Source organism: Ceratocystis lukuohia (genome assembly GCF_044167205.1).
Source record: "Ceratocystis lukuohia strain C4212 chromosome Unknown Supercontig8_pilon, whole genome shotgun sequence".
In the NCBI taxonomy this organism is placed as follows: domain Eukaryota; kingdom Fungi; phylum Ascomycota; class Sordariomycetes; order Microascales; family Ceratocystidaceae; genus Ceratocystis; species Ceratocystis lukuohia.
In genome coordinates this window covers 1,792,730-1,810,895 of record NW_027263527.1, presented here as the reverse complement: position 1 = coordinate 1,810,895, position 18,166 = coordinate 1,792,730, and the positions used below count along the sequence as shown (strand labels likewise).

At 51.2% G+C, this 18,166-nt stretch overlaps 3 protein-coding genes across 3 annotated transcripts; all 3 read left to right on the top strand.

Annotated features, from left to right (window-relative positions):
• Positions 1-461: 461 nt before the first annotated feature.
• HOO65_080448 (Mitochondrial pyruvate carrier 1) lies at positions 462-1,708 on the top strand (the record flags this gene model as incomplete). Its single annotated transcript, XM_071004316.1, has 3 exons — positions 462-534; positions 1,035-1,107; positions 1,480-1,708. The coding sequence occupies 3 exons, from the start codon at positions 462-464 to the stop codon at positions 1,706-1,708; spliced, it is 375 nt and encodes a 124-aa protein (XP_070856678.1).
• Positions 1,709-7,733: 6,025 nt separating this feature from the next.
• On the top strand, positions 7,734-11,960 carry HOO65_080447 (Pyruvate carboxylase; the record flags this gene model as incomplete). The annotated part of the gene is made up of 4 exons (XM_071004118.1): positions 7,734-7,860; positions 7,906-7,943; positions 8,462-8,713; positions 8,811-11,960. The coding sequence occupies 4 exons, from the start codon at positions 7,734-7,736 to the stop codon at positions 11,958-11,960; spliced, it is 3,567 nt and encodes a 1,188-aa protein (XP_070856677.1).
• Positions 11,961-14,413: 2,453 nt separating this feature from the next.
• On the top strand, positions 14,414-15,722 carry HOO65_080446 (uncharacterized protein; the record flags this gene model as incomplete). Its single annotated transcript, XM_071004304.1, has 2 exons — positions 14,414-14,666; positions 15,226-15,722. The coding sequence occupies 2 exons, from the start codon at positions 14,414-14,416 to the stop codon at positions 15,720-15,722; spliced, it is 750 nt and encodes a 249-aa protein (XP_070856676.1).
• Between the last annotated feature and the right edge of the window lie 2,444 nt (positions 15,723-18,166).

Here is an 18,166-nt window from a genome sequence, read left to right as displayed (position 1 = left end):
AGTGGCTCCTCCGCCTGCCTGCTTTGTGGAGGCCGGATTTTTGAGGGGGGTAATGGTTGGTTTTGAGACTTTGGACCATTATGTGATTAAGTGAAGAAAAAAAGCCAAAAAAAAGCAGTGAGGTAGCAGACACCTAACAGAGCAAATAGATTGAGAATACTACGCAGTTTTTGCTATATAGTAGTAGTTGAGACCTGACGACGTCGTTCCTTGTTCTCCTCTCTTTTCCTTATCAGCCAAAGCCCGTCCTAATCCTTGGCTCTGGTTCTTTTTTTGGGTCCGAAAAAAAAAGACTGAGATAGAAAATCCCATCTCCGCATTCGCTCACCAACAACACAGACACACACACACACACAACACTCAACACCTTGCTCTTCATCGTCCTCAACGAAGCGACTGAATACCCTTGACCGCCCCGACACCATAACGCCCGATACGACGACCATAATAATACTGCAACTATGGCTGCTTTTATCAAGGCTATCAACGCTAAGATCCGGTCGAACCCCGTCGCGGACTACATCTGCTCGACACGTAAGTCTATGGCTCTTTTTGTCTTGTCCGCCTAGCTTGCTTGGTTGGTTGTCAAGCCTACTTAATTTCTTCTACTCGACAAGCCACACATGCCTTTTATCGGGCTAATGATAACGGGAGATGGCGGGTGCTGGCAATGGGATCTCCCAAGCTACAAAATAGGGCATTGTGCCAGGCAAATCTTCCCTTGAGATCGATGTGTAGAATGTCCGCCAACAATGGATCTTTCCTCTGAAATCAAGCCGAATCTTCAATTGTAGCAGAGAGTTGACCCCGGGACAGGAGCGAATCCCGAAAAGTCAACCCTTGCTCTTGCAAAGAACGAACGGAGAGCATGCCGGATTAAAAATGAAGAATACCGACGCCGACGACAATGGGGGCGGCAAGGGCAAAGATGGCGATAATGGCGCTGATGGGCATATATAACCACTTGCAAGCTTTTGGACAAGGTCTCAACGGCACATCTTCGATTCACTAACTCGCTGCTTTCTCAATCTTAGATTTCTGGGGTCCCGTTTCCAACTTTGGTATTCCCGTTGCTGCTGTCCTCGACACCCAAAAGGATGCTTCGCTGTATGTGTGAAATCCCTCCGCCCGCTCGCCTAAAGATGTCATGCAGTATGGGTAGACAAGGAGGCAGCTTCCGATCTAGTCTGATAACTCGGGTATCCATGGTCTTGGAATGGCCGGCCTTGAGTCTGGAGTGGTGAAATCCGGAACTCGGCCTGCTCTTAGCTCCAGCCAAGTCCTTGCCAACTCCCAGTTTTGGATTTTGCTAGACAAATTCACCCGCGCTAGACTTGGTCGCCGACTTGCTCAAACCGAAACCACTGCCTACATACTCGGGGCTATATGCCTGTTTCCCCCGTCTACCTAGCTCACACACTCTCCCCACTCCAAGTAATCCCGACAATTGCTAATTTCTTCTCTTTCATCTTGCGATAGCATCTCTGGCCAGATGACCGGTGCGCTCGTCGTCTACTCATGCGTCTTCATGCGCTATGCTCTTGCCGTGCAGCCGCGAAACTTCCTGCTCTTCGGCTGCCACTTCATCAACGAGGGTGCCCAGCTGACCCAAGGCTACCGCTACATCGATTACCACTACTGGGGCGGCAAGGACAAGGCTCTTGCGAAGGCTACGGCCGCTGCCGTGCCTGCGGCGTCCAAGGCGTAGATTTAGACACATACAGAAAGGAAAAAAGGACTGGATTTAGAGCTGATCTGTGTTGGGGCGCGTAAGTGGGCAGCTGTGTCTAATTCTAGGGTGTTGGAACTATATCTCTAGATGTGTTATAAGTACATATGAAGGAGGAGGGCTTATCGTTTATCGTCTTCCGGGGTTCCTCTCTTCTTTTTCCCCTTCCCTTCTTACACGCCGTCTTGTGTTTGTTTCTTTGCTATTGAACTCCTGCTTCTCTCTTTACTTGTTATTTACCTGGGCTCTGGCTTATTCTGCTAAGCTACTCCCTGTTGGTTTCTTGCTTCTTGTTGATCATTTTGGGGTTATTTTTATTTTATTTAGTTTTGCATGAAAACAAAAAAAAGAGAAAGTGAAAGACAGGGAGAAAACAAACTTGCTTAGGCCATATATGGGAGCTATCTTACCTATACAGTGCCATCCGACAAGGTAATGGGTAGTTGATGGTATGTTGCAATCATGACTAGGCGGTCGATGACTCTTCGAATCTCACAACGCTGATGTAATTGAAAGTGGAGAGCACAGACTTGTTGTAAGCTGCTGATGCTAATATGCTGCCGCTATAGCCGATGCTACTATTTCTTTGTCGGCTGTCATATAGTGCTATGCCTCCTCTAAGGTCTCGTAGTCATGGGTGCGTTTAGTCACTAATTTCTATACGACGGTTATCCCGCGCCTCAATCGGCTCTAACTTATCGTCAAAATCTTGCAACTAGACAGGGACGAGAAGTATTCTGTGAGCTCCAGAGTGTTGGCCCTTGTGCATAGAATCCTGCGGCCATGTGAAATTTGCCGCCTCTTCAACAGCTCAAGTAGATCTACTTGCACCATTTTTATCGGCTTTACTTGATTAATTTCCGGCCTTGTATAGCATGCCGTGGACAGTTGCTGCAACGCCAAGACTATACCAACTCCAACTATATACAAAACAGGCGACGGAGAGACGAAGACCTAGTTGGACTGATAACATGCACTCTATCTTATCGAAAGGCGGGTGGCTAGTCGCAGGCAGAGGACAGATAGCAGGCCAGTTAAAATCGATGAAGGCGTAGTGATCACTTTTCTCATCAAAGATAACATTTTGTTGTCTAACATTGCTACGTGTTGTGCCTAAATATGCAGTGGATCATGGACGAGATTATCCTGTATGCGTGAATGGGCAACGGGACAGCCCTATACGGCAAGAGAATGCTAAGCTTAGGATAAGGCCATTGTCGTGTAGCAATAACGTCCGAGACATGATGGCATAACCTGGCTCTGCACTCATAGGCTCGAAGCTTGAATTTGATAATACGCAGGGCAATACGCTCATACGCCTTACCAATAAAGGCATGGTCGTAGAGCCGAGCGACAAGCTTGACTGACAGCCGTTGCAAAGCAGCCTAGATGTGTAAGAGCTGCTATCAAGCCGAGACTCATTATTGATGGCAATTCTCCAAGAGTAGCCGGATGCGGGGTTGAACCACCAAGACAAGCTTCGGCTGTTGCTTTATGGGCACAAATATTGTGACACCGTTAACCTGTTGGGTAAGCCCTTTTTTCTAAGGCCAACCAAGGCCAAGACGTTCCTAGCCAGGCACAAAACTATCAGGGAGCGGAAGGGCAGATAAAGATTCGTCTTTTCAATGGGTAAATGGCTATGGTCCGCATTGTGATATCGCGGTCGTCTTTAGCCATGGTAGTAGCTTGGAGGGTTGCTATAAACCACAGAACCACAGAACACCGTGCCATTGTTGGCTTACTAGCGGCTCGGCCTTTGGTAGCAGGGTTGACATCACTTTTATGGGTGTCTTGATATCTTTTAGGACGTATTGGAAACCTTGGCCGTCAGCTTTTTGCCCAAGCTGATTCCAATGATTTGAGAAGCTTGGGACGGTCAAATTGTCGGAATGCACTCCAATGAAGTACGCCTGACGCCGCCATACTGTAGACACCAATGTGAAATAAGAGAGCAAGTAGACTTATGTCACGTGCTTCCATACCGCCTCCGGTTCTTGGTTATTTTTCCAGGATATTTCGCATCTTTTATATGGGGCCTGTGTGAGTGAAGCCATTGAGCTCTTTTTTACTTGTGATTACAGTCAAAGTCGAAACCCCCATCCTATTCCAACCTTTTACAAGGTCCCTTCTTAATTGTGCTGTCTATATGGCAACGATTTGCACAACCCCCCACAACGTGCTGACATGTCTTCGCCTGCACGCAGCTATCTCCTACATTGCCATGGGCATGATCTTCCAAGGTCTGCTACAAAGTAGGAGGTAAACTGAGGGCCAAACTCCTGCGCCTACTCCTAATCCTAAACGTCCAGCCCTCTTTCTACGAAGCTTGGTTTGCCTTGACCACTTCTTGTTCCTCTCCTTCTCTTACTCGATTAATTGGCGACGCCAGCAGCTCAGCAACTCGAAGCAGTTAGTGTTAGTTGCAGCTTTGTAGGCACCCTAGCAATAAAAACAACAGCGGACGAGACTGGGAGCAAGCTGGCAGAGCTCCTGCAGCGATGATGAAACCCAAGACTCTATGGAGGCTCGGCCAGACTATGGAGGAGCTTTTATTATCTTGGGGACAGACACACCCGTTTGGTTTGTTTGATATCGGGCAGTTTTGATTTGCCATTCGTTCGACTAATTTTATCTGCACTATCAACTTTGGCTCCCCTAGTTGACAGCCCCTAGTCTAGAACAAGATTAGCGTTAGAGAGGCTCACGTTCTCTTTTTTCTTTTTTTTTCTTTTTTTTTGCTGCTGTCGTCATTCAGATACAAAAGATCAGATCAAGAAGAAGATTTGCCTTTCGTGTGTCTACATATCTGCGTCTGTATCAGGTTGCCCCTCCCCGCGCTCCCCCAACCCCCCAATCTCCCCCGAATCTGAGTAACATTGATACAGGCATGTGACTTGAGAGGATTTTCTTTTCTTTCTTTTTCTTTCTTTTTTTCCTTGTTTTCTCATCAAAGTTTGAAAGAACGGGATAGAGACAAGGGTGGGTAGGAGGACGAGGGCAGAGAAAGAAGGGCACATGTCGTCATATGCGTGCAAGGCTACCTACCATCCCCGCCGTGGCCGCCTCCCCTCCCTGGACATAAGGAACCACAGTCGGCTTCTTGACCCATTGGTTGTATCATGTGATTCGCTGCGTAATTGGAGATAGCGATCCTTCCTTCAAGCCACAAGGACACAACCCACGCGTGGTCCAGAACGAATGTCACAGGTGCGCACTGGTGCACACGCAGACACAGACAAGCCCTGTTTTTTTTTTCGGTTTCGTGCCCTTATGGACTGGCTTGGCCGTTGGGTTGGCGGTTCGCTGACGGCGAATCATAGGACAACGTGGGGAGGAGAGGGGAGATAATGGGATGGAGGTTCACTTGTGTGCTGCGAGAGAGGGTGGGGAAAGACAAGCAACAAAGGCATTATAATGGTTTGTGTAAAGGGATGCAGACAAACATCCTACCACAGTGTTTGTTGCTTCATTTTCTTTCTTGACTGCCGATATCTAAGACAATAAAGGAAGACTTGCCTGTGTCCAAGAACAATAGGTGTTTGGGGCTTGACAGCTAGCATGAAACTGCAGTCTAGAACCGCCTCGCCCTCTGGCGAGCGAATCCCCTTTTGCTAGTGTTTGTGCTGTACAATCTTCCTATTTGCTGCATTGATCATTGATCTGTTGGTTCCCGGCCGGATCTCGGCCTTGACTTGGCTTCCACTAGATGGTCATTTGCGTGAAGCCAAGTCAGCTGATTAGCGGGCGTTCATGTTGGAAGCTACAGGTTTCTCCTCAAGCTGAAAAAAAAAACAGATCAAGACAAGGCTAAGGAGGAGCACAGAAACGTCCGGGCGCATCACAAAGTTTCCAAAGTTGGAGATTCGCTGATGCAAGCTGCAAAGCATGTGAGGCTATATAGTGCAGTGCAGCTTGCAAGCTAGCTAAAGAGCACTATATTTTGTGACCCCCCCCACCATGGATGGTTAAGGGCTAGGTCGCCGCCCTTAAGGCTAGACTAACTAGACGAGCAACACGAAGACGGACATCGGACATCTAGGAGCCTACGATTCACTTTATCGCACGGCGTGAAAGGAAAGGCGGAAAATAGCGAGAAATAAAGGCAATGCAGCCAATGCAGCCGAAGACAACAGGACGAAAGAAGGGAAGGAATCGCAGCTACATATAAACCGAGTCTCAAGCAGCGTCTGGGCTGGCATTGGCCAATCAGAGCCCCCAGAAAGCTAAGCTCCCAATGCATGGCCAGATACCGACAAACTCCAAGAACAGGAAAAAAAGGAAACTGCAGGAGTGGAGGGGATAGAAAAAAAATATTTTCTCTTTTAATTTGGTGGTGCCATTTCTTGCGTGCTGCGTATGAGTGTGACTGTTTTGATCTCGCGAATGACTCGTTTTGGGTTGATGTGAGAAGTCCCCTCTTCTTCCCTGTCCTTATCCACCCAACCCAGTCAGTCTCATCGCTCACCCACCACCCACACCCACGCCCACGCCCACGCCCACGCCCACGTCCACGCCCACACCCACACCCACCACCTACCACCCACCACTCGCCACACACTACTCATCACTCAACAACAATAGCAACCAACACACATCCTCAACGTCACCGAAAGCCGGACAAGCGGTCATCCGTGGCAAAGAAGCGAGGGGTTAGCGGAGCGAGCAACCCGCATTTGCAAGCCACTAAGCACCATAACAGCCAGTACCCTGCAGCCCAGCAACATGCGCTACGATAGCGCTACACCATGGCTCAGTGGAGGCTTAGGCTTTCGGGCTTCGCCCAGAGTACCGAAGACGGCGCCGCATTGCCTGGCCCTTCGCTCTCTTGCTCTTGTCGCCCCCCCTTTCCCTTTCCTTATTCCTTTGTTCGTCGTCCCTCTCCCCCGAATGCGGTCCTGAAGCGTTATTTCCCCGCTCCTATGCCCATGTCCAGCATCCATGTTAATTCTCTCTCCTCTCCCTTGTTAGCTAGTCTGCTTCGTTTGGCGGGGCGGGGAGGAGGGGAGAAGGAGGAGAGAGGAACAGGAAGAGGAAGAGGCTCAGAGCTACCCACACCTTACCAAGCACATGTTCTTGACAGAGCTTTTTCTACGACTGCTTCCCTCCCCGCCTCACTATTGGCTCGCTTTCTGTAGGCTCTACACAGCGTAGATGCCGATGCTCACAGCGGCGTCTGGGTCTAGAACCTGGCTCAATTGATGGCATACATACATGTAGTGTGCGTAGATGACTGGCGAAGCGGGTAGCAGGTAGCAGGTAGCAGAACCGCAACAGCCAGCGTCGCTAGTTCTGTAGAGACTCGGAAGCTATCTTGCTTTCCCGCCTTCTTCCCCTTCGCTTTCTTCGCAAAGTCCAGTCCGTAGCAAAGGATTGAGAGGAGGATTCCCGTAAGATGAGCAAGAAGACAGGAAGAGAGGGAAGCTTTGACTCCCTTGCTACTGACCAACATCGTTTTCCTCTTGTTGGTTCTCCTCAGGGTCGGCAAGGCAAGTTTATTAGACAAAGCTATGCATGTTTTCTCCATTAGAATTCCAGTTGGAGTGGATGGCTTTGGCGGTGCCTGTGCCTGTAACAAGCTCCGGAGGGCTAGGTGCTGTGTTCTTGTCTAGAAAAAATAAATATTTTTTAAATCCTTTTTTTTTTGCCTTTGCTGACTATAATAAGCCCGCCGGTACGCGCTCCTTTCCTTGTTGCTCCCTCTCTCGTTCACTCTCCCATTCGTCCTTCTATTTTCTTTCCCCCATTGCTTGGATCTGAAGACGAAGAAAAGAAAAAAAAACAAAAAGCGCTATCTTGACTTGTCTGACTTCCAACACCATCACGCCTTATTCTTCTCTTCGTCCCGGCCCTCGCCCGATTTGCTTGCCGGTCTGATCCCTTTCTATATATCCTCTTTCTCGCTGTGATCTCCGCTTTCTCTTTCTCTCGTCTCCTCTCTCTTTCTCTTCATCCAATCCCAATAGAATCGCCTCCTCTCGACAGCCTCCCGCTCCGTCTCACCATGGCCGCCCCCGTGACGGCCCCGACCTTCAACGATGTCTTCGACGACAGCGACGTCGACGAGCAGCAAAAGACCATCCACCACATCCGTGCTAACTCGAGCATCATGCAAGTCAAGAAGATTCTAGGTATGTCGCCCTTCTGCCATGCCTGTAGGCTGCGCACAGCTCAAGCCTCCCGATTCCATTCGAATCTGTTGGCGCTGGCTGACGTTTGTCCATCCACTCTATGCTGTCCCATTCCCCCCCAGCCCACCCCTGTCTCGTAGCGCAATAAACCCCGCCTCCCCCTAGCCCACATGCACAACACTGCGCAATCTACAGGGGATACAGGGACCACCGCGTCATACCCCACACCTATCCATTCACCCGTCGTCTTCCATTGCCCTCAAATCCAATCCAAAGTCTCCTCCCGCTAACCCGCTCTCTTTCCGAGCAATCTAGTGGCCAACCGTGGTGAAATTCGTAAGTCTCCTCTCCTCCAGCCCCAGGCTACTGCTACCGCTTATCCTAAGCTTCCATTTACTAACCTGTCGAGCTTATAGCCATTCGTGTACGATAATGAAAAAAAATGATCCCCCATCCTTGTTCTGTCTATCGCTAACCCATTCGTCGCCTCGGCTACTTGCAGATTTTCCGTACTGTAAGTCAACGTGACATATCCCCCCCCCCCCCCCCGCTCCCAACTCGCTCAAGTCTGCAAGTTCTAACTTTGCTCTCTTATCCCTAGGCCCATGAGCTCTCTCTCCACACTATTGCTGTCTTCAGCTATGAGGACCGCCTAAGCATGCACAGACAAAAGGCCGACGAGGCCTACGTCATTGGCCAGAGAGGACAGTACACGCCTGTCGGCGCCTACCTAGCCCAAGACGAAATCATCAAGATTGCCGTTGAGCACGGCGCCCAAATGGTCCATCCTGGCTATGGCTTCCTCTCCGAGAACGCCGAGTTTGCCCGCAAGGTTGAAAAGGCCGGTCTGGCTGTAAGTCTCTTATCCTGCTTTTTTTTTTCCGGCTCTTCCTCCTCCCCCAACTCGCCGTTTCTCATTCGGCGTGAATCTCGCGACTAACCTCCCTTAGTTCGTTGGTCCCACACCCGAGGTCATCGAGGCTCTTGGCGACAAGGTCTCTGCCCGAAAAATCGCCATCGCTGCTAAGGTCCCCGTTGTTCCTGGCACTGAAGATGCCGTCGAAACCTACGAGGAAGTCAAGAGCTTCACCGACGAGTACGGCTTCCCCGTCATTATCAAAGCCGCCTTTGGAGGTGGCGGCCGTGGCATGCGTGTCGTTCGCGAGAGTGCCGATCTCAAAGAGGCTTTTGAGCGCGCTACTTCCGAGGCTCGCTCGGCCTTTGGCAACGGTACCGTCTTCGTCGAGCGCTTCCTCGACAAGCCCAAGCACATTGAAGTCCAGCTTCTTGGCGACAACCACGGCCACATTGTCCACTTGTTCGAGCGTGATTGCTCTGTCCAACGCAGACACCAGAAGGTCGTCGAGATAGCACCTGCCAAGGACCTTCCTATCGAGACTCGTGACGCTATTCTAGCCGATGCCGTCAAGATCGCCAAGTCAGTCAACTACCGCAACGCTGGTACCGCTGAATTCCTGGTTGACCAGCAGAACCGCTACTACTTCATCGAGATCAACCCCCGCATCCAGGTTGAGCACACCATCACTGAGGAAATCACAGGCATTGATATTGTCGCCGCCCAGATCCAAATTGCCGCTGGTGCCACTCTGCAGCAGCTGGGCCTGACCCAAGATCGCATCTCCACCCGCGGGTTCGCTATCCAGTGCCGCATTACCACCGAGGACCCCAGCAAGAACTTCCAGCCTGATACCGGAAAGATTGAGGTCTACCGTTCTGCTGGCGGTAACGGCGTTCGTCTCGACGGTGGCAACGGCTTTGCCGGCGCTGTCATCACCCCTTACTACGACTCTATGCTAGTCAAGTGCACCTGCCTAGGCTCCAACTACGAAATTGCTCGCCGCAAGATGCTTCGTGCCCTGATCGAATTCCGTATCCGCGGTGTCAAGACCAACATCCCTTTCCTAGCCTCTCTACTGACCCACCCCACCTTCATCGATGGCAACTGTTGGACCACCTTCATCGATGACACTCCTTCTCTATTTGATCTGGTTGGTGGCCAGAACCGCGCCCAGAAGCTGCTGGCTTATCTGGGTGACGTTGCCGTCAACGGTAGCAGCATCATGGGACAAGTTGGTGAACCCAAGCTCAAGGGCGACATTATCCTACCAGTCCTTAAGGACGCCTCTGGCCAGGCCCTAAATGTCACCCAGCCCTGCAAAAAGGGCTGGAGACAAATCATCATCGAGCAGGGCCCCAAGGCCTTTGCCAAGGCCGTGCGTGAGTACAAGGGCACTCTGATCATGGACACCACTTGGCGTGATGCCCACCAGTCGCTCCTGGCCACCCGTGTTCGCACGGTTGATCTGCTAAACATCGCCAAAGAGACCAGCCACGCCCTCTCAAACCTGTATTCCCTGGAGTGCTGGGGTGGCGCTACCTTTGACGTTGCCATGCGCTTCCTGTATGAGGACCCTTGGGAGCGCCTCCGTAAGATGCGCAAGCTGGTTCCCAACATTCCTTTCCAGATGCTGCTGCGTGGTGCCAACGGCGTTGCCTACGCCTCTCTGCCCGACAATGCCATCGACCACTTTGTTGACCAAGCCAAGAAAAACGGTGTTGACATCTTCCGTGTCTTCGATGCCCTGAACGACGTTGCTCAGCTTGAGGTTGGTATCAAGGCTGTACACAAGGCTGGTGGTGTCGTTGAGGCCACCATCTGCTACTCAGGTGACATGCTTACACCCGGCAAGAAGTACAATCTGCAGTACTACCTGGACCTCGTTGATGAGCTAGCCAAGCTCGACATCCATGTGCTTGGTATCAAGGATATGGCCGGTGTGCTGAAGCCTCATGCTGCCAAAATCCTCATTGGCTCTATCCGTGAAAAGTACCCCGACATGCCCATCCACGTCCATACACATGACTCGGCCGGCACCGGTGTTGCTTCGATGGTTGCTTGCGCCCAGGCTGGTGCCGATGCTGTCGATGCGGCTACCGACAGTCTGTCGGGCATGACTTCGCAGCCTAGCATCAACGCCATTCTGGCCTCCCTGGAGGGCAGCGACCTAGATACCGGTCTGAACCCCGCCCACGTCCGCGCTCTGGACACATACTGGGCCCAGCTTCGCCTGCTGTACTCGCCCTTCGAGGCCCATCTTACTGGCCCTGATCCTGAGGTGTACGAGCACGAAATCCCTGGCGGACAGCTCACCAACATGATGTTCCAGGCACAGACTCTGGGCTTGGGCTCCCAGTGGGCCGAGACCAAGAAGGCCTATGAGCAGGCCAATGAGCTGCTTGGAGACATTGTCAAGGTCACTCCTACTTCCAAGGTCGTGGGCGACCTAGCCCAGTTCATGGTTTCCAACAAGCTGACCCCCGAAGATGTCAAGGCTCGTGCGTCACAGCTGGACTTCCCTGGCTCCGTGCTGGAGTTCCTCGAGGGTATGATGGGCCAGCCTTACGGCGGCTTCCCTGAGCCTCTTCGCACTGACGCTCTGCGTGGCCGCAGAAAGCTGGACGCCCGGCCTGGCCTATTCCTTGAGCCTGTCGACTTCCCTAAGACTAAGAAGGAGCTTAACAAGAAGTTTGGCCCTATTTCGGAAGCCGACATTGCGTCGTACATTATGTATCCCAAGGTATTTGAAGACTACCGCAAGTTTGTTGAGCGCTTTGGCGACCTGTCAGTGCTGCCCACCAAGTACTTTTTGTCCACGCCCGAAATTGGCGAGGAGTTCCACGTCGAGCTGGAGAAGGGCAAAGTGCTGATTCTGAAGCTTCTTGCCGTTGGTCCTCTCAGCGAGAACACTGGCCAGCGCGAGGTCTTCTACGAAATGAATGGTGAGGTCCGCCAGGTCACAGTTGATGACAAGAAGGCTTCAGTCGAGAACGTCAGCCGGGCCAAGGCCGATGCTAGCGACTCCAGCCAGGTCGGTGCGCCCATGGCCGGTGTCTTGGTCGAACTCCGCGTGCATGAGGGCTCAGAGGTCAAGAAGGGCGACCCTATTGCTGTCCTGAGCGCTATGAAGATGGAGATGGTTATCTCGTCGCCACACAACGGCAAGGTCTCGGGCCTAGCTGTGAAGGAGGGAGATTCCGTCGACGGCATGGACCTTGTGTGCAAGATCACCAAGACCTAGGCGTCGTCCTGTCTACAGTGGGGCTTCCGCTTTCTCTTTTTCTTTTTTGTATTCCATCACTTTCTTTGTTTACGGGTATTTCTTGGATATTGATTTTGCTTTTTTCCTTGGCGGCGCAGGACTTTTCTTTTTTTTTTTTTCTTGTTTTTTTTCATCTGGTTGAAGTTCAAGTCATTTTTAGCTACATATGACGGCTGATTTGGCTCTCTTGTTTTTTTTGCCTGTATTCTTTGAGCTCACATCTATGCGACCACTATTAGCTTAACGTGCAAAAGTTTAGTGCTGTAGTTGGATTTACGAGTGGGTTGAGTTATGACACGTATGTCTGAAACGGCAAAGCAGGTGCACATGTCAAAGACGATGAAGCAGTAGTGTGATGAGAAGCAGCAGGCTGTCATTCCTGTTGTCTGCATGTTGTGGCGACGAGTTGCTACCAGCAGCCTAGGGGGTGGGGTGGCTTGTTGCTGTTGTATAGAACGCTCGCTAGCGTGAGGGGGCGAGGGATATATGCAAGTAGATGTGACGACAGATGAAGATGCGGAGATGCGGACAGGCAGGGACGCAGTGCAACACACATATGCAAGTGAAGGGGAGGAAAGGCAAACAACCAAGGGCTACAGGGAAGGGAAGGGGACACAGCCACGAGGGGAGGCGTTTGACGTGGGCAGTTGGGTCAGATAGCGGACGGATGGAGGAAAGCAAGACAAATAGCAGCAGAGAAGGAGGGACAGATAGCGGAGGCAAGCGTGTGTGTGTGTGTGTGTGTGGGCGTGCATATGTGGAGGGTGGGTGGCCGAAGCTCAGCCAATATACAGCAGCGCTATAGGGCCCTAGGGCCGTCAGCTGACGGGTAGTATAAAGTGTATTGCTATACTATATTACAGAGGCCAGCGAGGAGAACAAAGCGGCAGAATAAGCTTGAAGTGGTGTGTCTTGCACATTCTAGTGAGGCAGGCCGCCAAACAAACGACACGCCGGGCGCTGTGTGTGCAGTGTGCAGTGTGCATGTGCATATTGGGGCGAGGAGGCGAGGACACCACGGTGGTGTACATGTACTTTTTAGAGCATGGCTGCATATGCGCGGGTGTATGTACGAGTGAGTACCTGTACCTAAGCCAATGGGTTGTTTGTTTCTGTCTCCTTTACCTTGTCGACATGGTGCTGCTGCAAGGAGACACGGCAGTCTTCTTCGGAGTGTCTTCCCCTTTCTCGACGTGCCAGTCTCTGCTCCAGGTTGTGCTGGGCAGAGACGAGCGAGCGGTGCAAAGCTTTTCGTCTCATCGCGCAGGCAGAGGTTTAGCTGCTGATCAGTGCTTTTTTTTATATATTTTTTTTTCTATATTGTGTGTAATTTGTGTTGCATTTTTGCGGCCAGTTCTTTTTTTTAAAAAAAAAATAAAAAAATAAAAAAATAAAAACTGGGTTTACCTGCCCTTTCCTATTCCTATTCTTCTTTCACTTCCGCTTAGTAATTCTCACTCATCACCGCATCGTGTCCTAACGATGTGGAAAGACGCCGCAGGCCTGGCTGGACAGCGCAAAGTGAGGAATATAGTCATCCGGAAAAAAAAAAGAACTCATTGCATTGGAGGCATCCTCTTCCAATCTTTCCAGCCACTCCAATCCGCCAAGCCATCCGCCTCTGTCTCGCCGTCTGCTCTTCTAGACCTTCCTCTAATACCCTGCCTGGTCTAGCACCGCTTAGCCTTACATGCACTCTAAAAGCTCTTAACGAAACAGCACTTGCATACAGCCCATGCAGCAGGCCCCCCCCCCCAGCCAGGCCCCAGAAAAGAAGCCCCAAAGAGAACCTACAGTGCAGTCAGTAAAGAAGCCGCTCCTCCTCAATCTTTTCCCCCATTCCATCGCGCCCTGCCACTCTCTTTTCCTGCCCTCTTTTGTCCCTCTATCTCGCTTTTCCCCTCTTGGTGCCTGCCGTCCTGCTCTCGTCTTCGTCGTCTCCTCCTCTCCTCCTCCTCGCCCTGTCTCTCATTCTCTGACCCTTCTCCCTTCGCCGAACCTGAACTCGAACGCTCACATCGTATCCGCTTCCAGCAAACACCGGAGGCTAGTCGAGGACAAAAGAAAAGTCTTCTGCTCGTCGTCCCCGTTGCCCGTGCAGCTTGCCGGCGTTTTGCTACATCTATACCTTGGTCCTCGCATACGGCCGCACCACTGCACCACTGCACCACCACCGCGCTTCTACCCTCGCTGCTCAAGTCACATTGTGCTCCGTTCGCCATTCGCCCTCCCGTGCTTAACTTGAAATTGACGTCGGAAGTCAATCGCCTGGATTTCGCGATACTCCCAGGACCACGGGCCCTCGTCACTCCCTTCACCTCCATCCCCCCCCCCTCCCAGGCCCAAGTCCCATCCCTACGACAAATCCACCCATACCATCGCACACGCATACCCCCCCATCCCTCTCTTTCCCTTGTCGCCGTCTATAAACCATGGGTTTCTTCTCCGCCGACGCCGCTTCAGTAGTGACTTCGCGCTCGTCTCGTCGTCGCAAAGTTCATTCCTCCTCCCACGGCCATTCCCATCGCCATCGTCGCTCGCGTTCTTCCTCTAGCGATCGCTCGCGCTCACGAGGCCCTGCCAGCATTGTCGGCTCCTTTTTCAACATGGCCACGGGCAACAACAGCCGTTCCCATAGCCATTGGGCCTCAAACAACAACAGCAAGTCCAGCTTCTTCGGAGCCAGTAAGTTTGTTTCAACCCCCCTTCCGTATCATCTACAGGTCCAAGCAAGCCGCTACACGCCATTCTCTGCCGTATTTGTTTTTTTCTCGTTCTCTTTCATCTCCCCCTAGCTTCCCCCAAGTGCGACGCGGATGTAAGACCGTCAATGGCATCCAACAAACACTAGTGCCTCCAGACAATCCATTTGTCTGCTCTTAGTGCCATCCATCTGTTGTTGGTGCTGCCTCGGGTAGCTGCTATATGACTGAATGCGGCAATACTAGTTTCTCAATTCCTACTATCTTGATCCTGCTAGCAGCCGCAGCTGCAGCCGCAGCAACTTATAATGCATGCATAGCTGTCTTGCCTTGTACTATGCGCGTGTTCTCTGCTGCGCTGTGCTCGTCTCGTTCTCTTGTCGTCCGCCCACTAGTCCGCTTTCCATCGCCTTTGTGGCTTGTCTAACCACCCTCCTGCCTATCACGATAGCTTTCTATAGCGAGCTTTACACCCCATGGGCTTCACCACTCAATTACGCTCTGTGCACAACCCACAATGTTAATCTCATCCTCTTCTCCAGGTCGCCCCTCATACTACAAGCGCTCTCCGCGTGCCGGATTTATGACCCGTGCTTACAAACACCTAAAGCGCATCATCCGCGACATTCTACACTGGGTCAAGCGCCACCCTATCAAAGTATTCATGCTTGTCATCATCCCCCTCATCACCAGCGGCGCTCTGGTGGCCCTCCTCGCCCGCTTCGGCCTGCGCATCCCCGCCAAGCTCGAACACTGGTTGCGGACCGGCGCCCGTGCTGCCTCGGGCGACACCTTTGGTGCCGTCGGTGAGGCCATGCGCATGACATCGGGTGGCAGCTCTAATCACGCTGCTACTGCTGCCGCCGCTACCACCGCGGCCATTGGCGGCATGGGGCTTGGCATGAGCAACAACCACGGTTTCTACAAGTCAAGCGGCAGCTCCTCGACGCACAGCGTGGCAGATGGGTATGCTGGCCGTTCGTCATCCTCATCTGAGCCGTCGCTATGGAACACGGCCGTGAACTTTTTCCGCGACTAGAGAAGCAAGCAAAAGGCGGGAAACGGCGATAACGAATAGTGGCTTTTTTATTTGTTCATGATGTATCTGTTTTTTTTTTCTATAAGGATTTGGATTTGGCCTTGTTTTTGTGCTTTGTTTCTTCTTTGCTTTTCCTCTTCCAGCTTTATATACCGCCAGAGTAACTTGTTAGTTATACCAAATCAAGTCAGTGTCGCTTCAATCCTACCAACTGTCGCCTGGACTAAGACTGTGCTTTCCAAGGCCCTTCACACATGCTAGCTGTCGCTGCCGTCAGCCCATGGGGCAAGAGCAGGCAGTCAATTTCTCGGCGTGCTTTGCATGTCATGCCTAGTCGGTAGAACTCAGGCGATCCACGTAATTCTGAATGGAAGGCCTGGCTCCAGGCCGCAGCAGTCCCCTCGGTTTCTGGGATCATCGAGACAGCCGGAGCGATGCTTTAACTGATTTATTGCATCAACGACACCTGCAAGTCCTTGCAAGCTTACTGGTATTTAGTACGCATACCATTCGCTGGTGTCACTGCCTCACGCTTTTCGGACATCTCAACCTACTCGCAAGGACAGTCCTCTGATAGAACCTCCCAGGCCCCTTCCTATAGGCCTCTCAACATCCCCATGTCTGTCTGGCGCGCAGTCTTTCGTACAGTTCCAGCACCATTCAACCAAGCTGAGACTAGGAGAATATGGGGGTCAGTAGATACGCTCTACACTCTCTTTTAGACCCTGAAGAATAGATGCTCTGAAAGCACCTTCAAAACATCCGATCTCCCTCTAGTTGGCGTTGCTCGTAATACACCTCTCATCCTCCTCTTTTTTAGACTTATTGGTTACTTGACACCGTTAGTGAAGACCCCCGGTAAGCCAAGTCTCTTCAGGCTAAAGGAAATCATTTCATTAGGCAGCCCTGTAGCTTCCATGCTCAAGAGCTCTTTGGGGACGCGTTGATTTGTCAGGCCACAGCATGTTATGGCCGCCGAGAAAATAGAGACAAGTATCGTCCGGACCTCGTTTGCTGCGACGATGACTCAACAGGAAATCCAGGGTACTCTGACGGCCAAAGGAAAAGTAAAGATCCCAGAAACATCAAGTACGATACAGCACATAGCATAAGGCTTCTTGTAGTCGGCGTTCCCACTAGAAACAAACTTATCGTGAGATTAACCAGTGAGTATCATATGTCAAGGCATGACCTACATCGCGGCAGTGATGCACACTACTGTAGAAGCCGGCCACGTAATGTCGGTCTTGTAAGCCCTCTACCCATTCATGCTATCAAGTATTTCTGCCAAAGTTTGGCTATTTAGCAGGCCTTTTCGTCACTATCTCCTCCAGTGGTACCCTAGCAGCATGATCTAGCCCCGTTTCGCTTCTATACGGCACCGGCATCTTGACAATGACAACCAACTACTAGTCCTTCTAGAAATCAACTGGTCGGCATGGCCTTGCAAGATAGTCAGATGCTTTAATAGCAAGTTCGAGTTTGCTTCATCCCGTAAAGGCCTTGGGGTATGAACCGATTGCGAGCCAAAGGAGCACAATGCAATCCTCTTGGGTATTCATAGTGTATCTCTAAGTTGAGGCGAAACTCGACAAAGCCTCATATTCGTCACATCAATAGAAAGGTGCCAATCAGGAACCAGTTTCTCGCGCCTTATCACACAAAGACCCAAGTACAGCACTGGTACCTACTCTCAATTGCCATCGTGTTATTGTAGTAAGAGCCACGCCACGCCTGATGGGTTCTTTTTCAGGGCAAGGCGAGTTTCGGGGTTATCGAGCCCGAGATCAAGGTTTCCTTTTATTGTTCTTTACAGTGCCTTGAGTTCTCCCAGACTCAGGAACGAGACTTCCGTCCGTCGAACAATCGCAAGACAGTATTCTCAAAGTTTTGACCGCAATAGAATAGATCCCAGCAATTGAGGTCAAGAACGGCGGAGGCTTGACATCCTCAGACCAGCTCGCATGTCGACTTCTGATATGTACTCGATCATTAATCCGAGTTTAATGATTCTCCTCCTAAGCCCACCACACGCTAATTTCCTCTGCTTCATCAAGCAGACGCTGACAATCAGTAGACATAGAGCTTGTTGCGAGGCATAGTACTCATGTGACCAATATCAGGATAGATCTTTCCTTGGCTCGAAGCACTATCCGTATATTCCAGCAGGTTTATCGCATTTTCCAACTTGGAGAGCCGCACGTTGAGTTGAGCCTCAGTAACAATAGTGTTGGCGCATAACTTTTGACTTGCTGGACAGTTGATTGGCAAAGCTTTTGTCAGAATGATGATCAGTGAGGTTTAGCAAAAGCAGGAATTCCGTCACGCCGCATGTCACGTGACCTATGCCACCAGACAGACCCGCGATAAAAATATCTGCAATCGAGATAGATCACCGCATTGAAAATCAACGTATGCACACTTACGTACAGCAGTATATTGCG